The sequence below is a fragment of the Penaeus chinensis genome, chromosome 6 (genome assembly GCF_019202785.1).
Source record: "Penaeus chinensis breed Huanghai No. 1 chromosome 6, ASM1920278v2, whole genome shotgun sequence".
In the NCBI taxonomy this organism is placed as follows: domain Eukaryota; kingdom Metazoa; phylum Arthropoda; class Malacostraca; order Decapoda; family Penaeidae; genus Penaeus; species Penaeus chinensis.
The window spans coordinates 38923222-38933221 of record NC_061824.1 but is presented as its reverse complement, the minus strand read 5'-3'; the positions used below and the strand labels follow the sequence as shown (position 1 = coordinate 38933221).

General features: G+C 37.4%; 1 protein-coding gene across 2 annotated transcripts in view; it reads right to left on the bottom strand.

Annotated features, from left to right (window-relative positions):
• LOC125026420 overlaps nucleotides 1-10000 on the bottom strand; it is an 18960-nt gene that overhangs the window by 596 nt on the left and 8364 nt on the right. Inside the window, exons 5-14 of one of the 2 annotated variants that reach the window (XM_047614862.1) lie at nucleotides 7775-7916; nucleotides 6716-6835; nucleotides 5823-5922; nucleotides 4832-5163; nucleotides 3759-4010; nucleotides 3253-3589; nucleotides 2928-3128; nucleotides 2200-2442; nucleotides 1810-1938; nucleotides 1-1199 (exon numbers count right to left, since the gene is read on the bottom strand). The exon at nucleotides 1-1199 is cut by the window's left edge and continues 596 nt beyond it. In XM_047614862.1, the coding sequence (XP_047470818.1) occupies nucleotides 868-1199; nucleotides 1810-1938; nucleotides 2200-2442; nucleotides 2928-3128; nucleotides 3253-3589; nucleotides 3759-4010; nucleotides 4832-5163; nucleotides 5823-5922; nucleotides 6716-6835; nucleotides 7775-7916 (2188 nt within the window). In that variant the 3' untranslated portion in view covers nucleotides 1-867. The remainder of the gene's footprint in view (nucleotides 1200-1809; nucleotides 1939-2199; nucleotides 2443-2927; nucleotides 3129-3252; nucleotides 3590-3758; nucleotides 4011-4831; nucleotides 5164-5822; nucleotides 5923-6715; nucleotides 6836-7774; nucleotides 7917-10000) is intronic. The other variant, XM_047614863.1, reaches the window with a different exon arrangement.

Sequence of the window (10000 nt, the reverse complement as noted above, 5' to 3'; positions counted from 1 at the left end):
AAATAAAATGAGATAATATAAAACAGACAAAAAAAATGAAAAAACAAACTCAACAAGAAATCAGGAAAACAAAAAAATAAATGTTATTGTCACTGAGTCTCCCTGAATCTCTAAACTTCTGTTATGATGATAAATAAAGGAACCTCGGCACAATGCATCTTGAAATAACTTATGCTGATACCTCATTCTGTTTCAGCTATTACAAAAACATGTCCAGTGTGTATGCTGAGGAGGAGTGGATCTCTGGATTACATTTCAAGTCTATTCTGAGAGAGACTATGCATGGAACTTGTATAAAAACTCTAATGATTAACTCTTCAAGGCTAAAATGCAGCAGGTGTTTTTCTCCGATATGTGCACACTGGATTAAAATTGGTATGAATAAACCAAAAATATAATAGTCAAATTAAAACAATCTGATCTGAAATAATTGTGTACTTATATACACATAAAGAAAATGTTTTTCTCTTCCTGTGTGTACTTGGTAAGCTTTTCTGGTTAATATCAAGGAGAAACACAAGTTATGCAAATCACAAACATTAAAAAGAAAAAGATCCCATACAGGAGTATCTAACTGCATATAGTGGACTACCATGATATTCAATTTCTTTACAAAATACAAATATCTTTAAACTGTCTCTCAACAATCAAAAGAGAATAAGAAAAAAAAAAGTAAAAACATAGTTAACAAAAGACTGACTTCATCATTATGGCTACAGCAGTATTATACAACAGCCTTTTAGTCACTATCCATCTGAGACTTAACAACAGGTGGTGAACTCTACAACTCTACATATTTACTTTTAACTCATTTTGTCAGAAAAATCACACACCTTCTCTCACAAGCGCATTTCCTTTTTCGGCAGTTCACTCCAGCACCTCTGATTCAGTCTCCCTCTCATTCATCTGGCGGGCAACATCCTTGTCACAGAAGATCTTAAGCGTCTTGATGAAGTTCTCAGGTTCCTTAACATGGAGGCTGTGGGCAAATTCCATGTCCTTGTACCACTGACGGCCAGGCACTTTATCCAGGATCTTGAGGGAGTTGACGAGAGAGACGTATTCTTCGACTTGCCGGCTCAGGTCCCGCTCTCTCATGTCTGGCTTGTTGCAGATATTCTTCTCCCATGCCGCATTCACTGACCGCGTCCAGCAGCTGGTGGCTCTTGTGCTCACACTTGCCTTGTCCTCTGGCTTTCCTACAGGTTGTGAGGTGGGGAGTAATTAACAATAACTGTAATAATATTTTGTTATAATGGTTATTCTTGGTGTGACAGGCTGTCTATTTATATTTGCTTCAAAGTTATCCTCTGTGTCCAAGGAATGGCCAGGGTTACAATCCACCAGTAGAACGCTACTACTGCACTACACAGCACTTGAGTGGGCAGTTACTGATGTATAGGGAGAGGATTAAACACATAAAAAACAAATTGTGGAAATTACAGATAAAAGTGAGAACTAGCCAAGGAAGAGACTAATAAAAACGTGAGACAATGAATATCATAAGGCAAAATTATCACCAAAAATAAAATTCATTTGAAAGTAATAATGTTAGTTTGGAGAACAAAGAAATAACAAAGCTCCAAACAAACATCAAACAAGATTCTAAATAAGATCTACATCTGGAGGACAGGCAGAAATCTAATACATCTGCAGGTCATTATAATTTTGCTCTAAAAGCATAAAACTAAAAACAATTTATCACCAAATATATGATTAAGAAAATAATAAAACAACATTGAAAATCACATCAAAAGCCAATCACCATTCGCAAAAATAAGGCCAGACTCAAACAGATGCTAAACTTACGTAGGAATTCCTGATTGAATATCTCAATGGCTCTGTCCCAGCTCATGTTGTTGGGACCCCCTTTCAAGTTCACAGTCCGGTTGTGAACAGCATCATGTGAAGCCATGCGTGAGATTCTTCCAGCCACAGCTGTGAAGTTAGTTAGTTAAATTTGGATCTTCATGACAAGGTCAATTTATACATGGGTATAAATATGTAGTGTTTGGAAAACAAAACAAAACAAAACAAAAAATAACATACATACATACATATATAAAATCACCTATTCATATACATGCAAATATCCACTCAGGAAGTCAGTAAATCTTTGTTTTAGCACATTACCAAATCCATGACCATTTGAACTTCAACCTACTTCCACTGCTTTAAATTCCCGTCAGCCATACGTACCCGAGAGGAAGGAATAGCCCAGATGCAAGAACTCGGTGTGGCCGTGGTTCTCGAAAATTGGCATGCACACTTTCCAGACCGCGTGCAGCAGCCAGCCGTTCCCTTGGCGCTCAGCTGAGTTGGCCACCCAGAAGAAGAGGCTATACCACAGGAGGCCACGGTGGTATTCCCACACCCGGTCCACCTCCTCCACTTGCTTTAGCTTGTCTATGTTGGAAGCGCACGAGCTGCAAAGCCAGTCATCTGTCGGTAAAACAATTCTTATAACAAACGCTTACGACTCTTGATATTAAAAAATCTGCATACCTGCTGATTGTACAGACACACACACACACACATATCTATATATATATATATATATATATATATATATATATATATATATATATATATATATATATATATATATATATATATGTACACATTATACATTATACATACATATACATGTATATATATATATATATATATATATATATATATATATATATATATACATATATATACACATACATATATATATATTATATAACACACACACACACACACACACACACACACACACACACACACACACACACACACACACACACACACACACACACACACATATATAAAAATTCACACAAACATACATACATATACATATGTACATACTCTACACAGTGTTTTTCATTTCAGATCAAATAAGAAACACAATCATGGAAAGTAAGAAATGGGTACATTACCCTCAGGAGCTTCAGACAATCCCGAGCACTTCTTGTTGAGGTGGAACCAGGCACCACGAGGGCAGTTTTCCCTGCGGCCACATTCCACAAGACCATCATTTAGGGGCTTTTTGCAGCAGAAATAGAAGGGGCGGCTGCAACGTTCTGTACATGGTAGCAAGGCCTTGTCCTTGAAATTGACGCAGTCCCCAAAGGAACACTCTGAGAGGAGAGAGATGGTGATTCAGTGAAAAAACTCAAGAGAAAAAAAAAAAATGATCAGGACATTTACAAGTCATTGGAAGAATTCTAAAACTAGTTTCCTTCTCTTTGAAGTCTGAATTACCTCCATCTCTAACTGGCTCACTTGACTGCCGCACAACATCAAGGGAGGCTGTGTCAATCTTGGGCCAAATCTCATTCACAATTTCCTCAGAGATCTTCTCTAGTATTCTCTTTCTCTCCTCGTTGCTCAGACTATTCCCACCAGGCATCAGCAAGTGCAGCTTCCGCTTAGCCATGGCCATTGTATGGCCATGAGCAACCAGCTCGAGCAAAGAGCTGATTGCCTTGAAGTCAAGGTTTTCACTTCTCGTGACCCCTGGCTTGAAACTGGTGCAGATGTGGTGCAGGCTTCCACTCTCATTTGTTAAATCACTTGGATAGAAGATTTTGATGATATCCTGCAAGGGATAAACAATCATTGAATGAATCTTTGGAGCTTAAACAGGGTTGTCAATACAAACAAACAGTTATATGAAAGCTGATGAAAGAAAGACAGAAAAAATAATCCCTGTCTGAGCTAGTGATTTTTTTGCACATGCTAGTAAAAAAATGCAATCCATCCCATACCTGAGCTAAGAGTATTTGACGGCCATAGTCTGTCACACAGGGCTCCAGACCATCTAATCTGTCCTCCTTCTCGGAAAAACAAGACATGACATCCTTGGCGCACACCATCCGTTCAACGCTCCTCTTGTTCCCAAATACGCAGAGTGGAGTGGCTTCTCCTTCGTCACAGGGCATGTACATCTTAAGGTCTTTCAGTATGAGAGCCACATTGCCATTGTCTATTGGACTTTTGAAGACAGACCCTAAATCAACCTGCAGACAATTTTCAGATCACGAGTTGAAAATCTTTGCTTTTATGGAAATAGGAAAATGAAATGGCTAATAACAATGGTTAAAAGAACTATTTTCATACATATAGAGAAGATATATAAATATGACAAGATACGAATACATAATTTCAGTTTCTCCTCTACCCATGTACACACAGTAAAAATATATCAGTGCACAGGGGGTGTGATGCTTATCATAAACCTTAAAGCAACTGCTGATGTTGTGGGAGGGTTGGCATACCTGACTGTGGCTTGTTTATATGGTTCGAACCACTTACCAATTGTTTCATAACTCTGCCATACATGCCATACATTGGCAAGAAGTTTTAGTGCAGAGGGTTACAGTGTTATCAATATTGCCCATCAACTTCACTTTTACTGTCCTTCTGAAACCTATAACACTTAAGGCTTTATTTAGTAGCATTCCAAAACCCCTAACACTTTTTTTGATGATGATCCGTGGTCCCTACAAAACACATGATCATCACAGCTTGTTCTGACATACAAAGTTTTGATAAAAGTAGTATTCACTTATCTTTATTTCATATATAAAGTCAACAGAAAACCATGAAAGTAGTTAATATGCTGGCATCATTTTTAATAGGAAGCAAAACATTAAAGAAGATTCAAATGGAAAAAGCACTGGGCTACAAACATGTATTAAGTCAGCCACTACTTTTCACTGTCCTTCATTCTATAGTGTCATAATGATTCATGTATAAAGTGCACAGATACTTGTTTTACCATGTGTACATATGTTATATCATATCCCTCAACAACACAACAGAAGAAAACACCCCTCACCGTGTAGTTCTTCTGCATCATGAGGTCCGAGTACTGGTGGTGCTCTGTGATACTCAGTTTGTTGAACACCTTCAGATACTTGATGAGGATCTTCTGTACCTCCTTTTTCATTTGCTCCCTCACCCGGATAAAGTCCTCGGAATCGGGCACAAACTCCTCGAAGGAGATGTTATCGGCTAAGCGGATGTCTGGATCCTTGTACGTCATGAGGAAAGGCACCCTGTTCCTGGCCGCGTAGGCCTGTGCCATCAATGGATCAGGGTTCTTCTTCTGGTTATGTGACGAGTACTGCGGGTGCTGGATGGAGTCCCAGCATAGGCTATACGAGATCACTGAGGTGTCACAGGCACAGAAAAAGGAGTCTATGAAAATGTGGAGTCTAATTTCTTCTAACATAAATGACTAAACTTTATATATTAATGATATATGATTAACATTAAATAACAATGGCTCATATGTCACTGATTCATATTCACTCAGTAAGGTTTGTATATAATGCAAATTAAATATTACTGATACAGAGAATAGGCATTCTCTGTCCTGACTTCTACTTTTGTCATATATAATAACTAAGACAAATCTCTCCCTTGAGACAAAAATCATTACGAATTTCCCTCCTCCCATCACTGATTTCAAGAATCTTTCGCAGATCATTTAGCCAGAGCAATCTAGCCAGTACAAGTAGCTGTGGTGCCAATCATGTCAGTGAGTCAACAGCTCATTGGTACTCTCTCTCTCCAAAGTTAAGAATCTCTAATTCTACTTTGTGCTGACTTCTCTACATCAAAACCCAGTCCCAGTGAAGAAAAAAAAAAGACATGAAAAAAAAATAAAATATAAAATAAAACAATAATAATAATAATAATAAATATAATCTTGTAATCTCCCACTCTATCAGGCAACAGCTACAATCCAATACAAGAAAAGTGAAAGCTGTAAGTACAAGCTGAAAAAAGAAAATGCCTGTTATGGTTATTGATTTCCATACTACCTGTGGTTGCCTTTGGAAGAACGCTACGTGATTTCCTTCTTTCTGCATTATACTTCCGTGGGGAAGGTGTTGGTCTGTGGTGGACAATTTTGAGTGCATGCTGTAGAAATAAAGAGTGCAATATTCAGGCCCATTCCCCGATATCACTGAAGTATATAAACATCTATGTACATTGATACAAAATCCAATCCCTTATTCTCAAACTGTCCCAGAAATCCAGCAAGAATAAGGCTATTTTTCTGAGTGTAACGGATGGATACACATAATAGAAAGGAATATGACCACATATAAAGCATATGCATATATAAATATTTTTTGTTTACCTCTAATAAAATAAAACACAATCTATATACATAAAACAAACATCCAACTGCTGGCTAAGAAACAGGACCTATGAGAAAAAAAAGAAAAAGAAAATGTCACTTTCACCAATATGCTGTACCATACACACAATTCCTCCCTTGCAAACACCCAGAGATAATCATATATGACATTCCAAATATAAAGAAAAAATATACATATATCATAAATGCAAACCATTCAAAAAAAGAACACATCCTCAAAAATGTTACCACACACACACACACACACACACACACACACACACACACACACACACACACACACACACACACACACACACACACACACACACACACACACACACACACACACACACACACATGCACACACGCACACACGCACACACGCACACACGCACACGCGCACACACACACACAATGCCCTGATTAACTAAGGAAGACTTTCTCCAAGCTTCCTGCATCACCAGAGACTCACCTACCTCTTACCACAGTGCCCCCACACACACATTCTCGAAGGCACAAACCCACCCTTGCAAAATACCCACAGACAGGCATGCAAGGGTTCCCTACCTCAACTTCATCCTTCCAATCCCATATGGGGTCTGATGGCACAGTCGAACACTGCCTCAACACCTCAAACAGCTTGCAGGGGGGAGTGGTGAGGCCAATTTCATGTAGCGTTCTATTTACCTGTGTGTTGGAGAAAGAGAGTGAGAGAGAGATACATAGGGAAATAGATTATGGTGTAATTATTAAAATGATAGTTGTGCTTAATATTAAGTGCATAACTAAGAGGGGGAAGGGGGGTGGGAGGGAGGAATGGAGGGGAAGGAGGAATGGAGGGATGGGAGGAAGAGGATTAGCAGGAGGAGGAGGAGGAGGAGGAGGAGGAGGAGGAGGAGGAGGAGGAGGAGGAGGAGGAGGAGGAGGAGGAGGAGAAGAGGAGAAGAGTGGAGAAAGAGGGGATATGGGAGGGGGGAGGGAGAGGGAAGGACAAGAAACAGAGTTAAACTAAGCTATAGACCAACAAAGTAAGAATAGTTATCATTTATATATAAAAACTTAATAATATCCTTTTTGAGTTATAAGTAAAAAAATCATATTAGACTTATTGTAAAGGTAAGCCTACAGAAGACCATAAAAGTACTGTAAAGCAACTTGCAAAGAATCAGAAAAAACAATTGCATACAAACCTTCCAAAGAAATATACGAAAGAACAAAGCCCATAAATAAAAACAATGAAAAAATGAGAATTAATGAATAAAGAAAGAATGCCTTAGATTCACAAACAGATCTATCAAAAATATGCAAATAAGCACAATACATAAAAAAAAAAGAGAAATATGAATAAAACAAAAATAATAACAATTATAAGAATTTGGAAAAGCAAACATAAAAACACTCATAACCTTCAATGGCAAAAAGGAAATAATTATACAAAATCAGTGAACATAAAAGAAAAAAAAAATAAGAAAAAATAATAATAAAAAATAAAAATAAAAAAGCACTTAAACATCAAATAAATAAACCAATAAAAAAGAAAAGAAAAAAAAAGGACACAAATAAATAAACTCGCCAATGCCCCCAAAGGACGCCTGACCCCTTTGAAGACAAGACTAGAGCCTGCACCTTTAGAGAAGTGCCGTTGTTATGGAGATAGAGGGAGTGCAGCAGAGGGAGGAAGTTGGCCCGGCCTTTATATCGCTTGTAGAGTGCCATGGACAACAAGATGCCGATGAAACTTTGCTTGGCCGCCTGAGCTTCACTGGACCTTTGGGGGGTAAAGACAAGGCTGTCTGTCTATGGTGGTCTTGTGCATACTGAGTCAGGGTCCGTGAGAGAAAATAAAGTCGATTCGCATACATGAGATCAAGGTATTTGAAGACAGGTAGCACCACCCTGTCTAGATATAAATCCTGACGGGACAACTGCTGACCTTAAGCCCTGCCTTTGGGAAAAGAGTTCTATCTGTTCTCTTGTCAAAGTGATGGAAAAAAATGGATGGCCCCCCAAGGAAAAAGTCAATTTCCTTTTTGGGTCTAATAGGCTAAATGGATGTGGGACTACCTGTCTTACGTGAACCTTGCATAAGAAAATCACCAATGATATTCTGTGTCCGTCTTCCCTTCCATAACTTAGCCGATTTGGTCACTCTTCTTGCTATGCTAATCTATACTAGGCAAGATGAACGTCAGACAGAACAGGATCTAGAAGACAATAACACAAGAAAAATACTATTTGTCTGCTGCTTTCACCACCTCATAGAAATATATATGCCACAAATTCTCATCCTAAATCAGCTCTGCCAGACACAAATACACATCAATTCCTACATAAATATATACATAAAAACATACACACATAAACACTGTGCCAGCATACATGTGTTGTCCCATTAACACATGAAGACACATTACCATATTGAGTCCAAAAATGTAATCATCCAAACTGAATATGTCTCAGTTCCCTGTCACTTTTGATCGGTTTTAATGAATAAAGAGTAACTGACAACTCACCCCTTTTGTTCTTTTTCACAAATTTTATTCAGATTAAAATTACTTTATGCTTTGCAGAGAAACACATATTTTGATTATGATGAATGTATATCCTTTGCTGATCAAGTACAAATCTTGTCAATAATTTGATTATTTAAAATGTATGACTTGAAACAATAAAAACAACCCATAAACATTAAAATCATTTTACAATACCTATCTACAGCATCTATAAAGGGACAGATGAAAATCATATTCTCGAACTTGGTGCAACCTTGAGCAAGGCAATGACCCATTTTGTTCTTTTTCACAAATTTTATTCAGATTAAAATTACTTAATGCTTTGCAGGGAAACACATATTGCCAGTTGTGATAATTTTGATGAAAGTCTCTGTGTAGTGAGACATCTTCATGTTTGATGACTGTATATGTACATTCAAAAGGCCTAGAAATTTATATTTCTAGAAAAGCATTCAAGAAACCTGCCTAAATATATTGATCTAAAATAACAAAAATATATAGAAAAAAGTCTAATTTGTAAATACTTTATAAAAATATTTTTTTAAGCACACAGATGATGGCATTTCTTTCATACATTAACATTTACAATTTCTTTTTTGCACACTTAAGTTGTAGTGTCCTTGCTTAATATTTTCAAAATTAATAAAATATGCTGGTAGAATCATAAGCCTGACACACTTTAAGTTGAAGGCTAAATATTTTACAAATATTTACCAATTTGTTAATGAGAATCATGTCATCATTCACCTTGGGCATTCTCATCATTTTGTGCAAGTGGGTAATATATGTACAATAATGAAATTAACAACAATAACTGCAAAATAACAGTGAAGAGCCAGAAAGATCTTTTTTGCAAGTCATCTAAATTACAGTCATCTAAGAAAGAGTTATCCCTGGTAATCAGTAATTCCTATGGAATCGTTTTGGTACTGGATTTGCAAAATTAAATGGAGAGAACCCAGGAAGTATCTTTTCCTGAAAAAAATATCTGTGGTTCAGTACTTGCACCATAAGAACTCAGCCAAAAGAAGGAATCATTTTAATTCCCTCTTTTTTGTGTGTGAATATATAACCAAAAGAGGAAGGCATGTGGCACAACCTCAGCCAAATATGTCTACCCAGGAAGCTTGGAAAATGATGAATAAATGATGAATCATTTTGTTGCTACAGTCTCCTACTAAAAAATCATCTTGCCGTGTAGAATTATTCACACTAATACCTGTCTCAACCAATGTTAGAAATCTTCGTGCCCCTGAAACGTACCTCTTGCGAACGTATCTTCCGCTCTACTGATTCCCAAACCTTCAGCTGAAATACTCTTATACTCACACATGAAAAT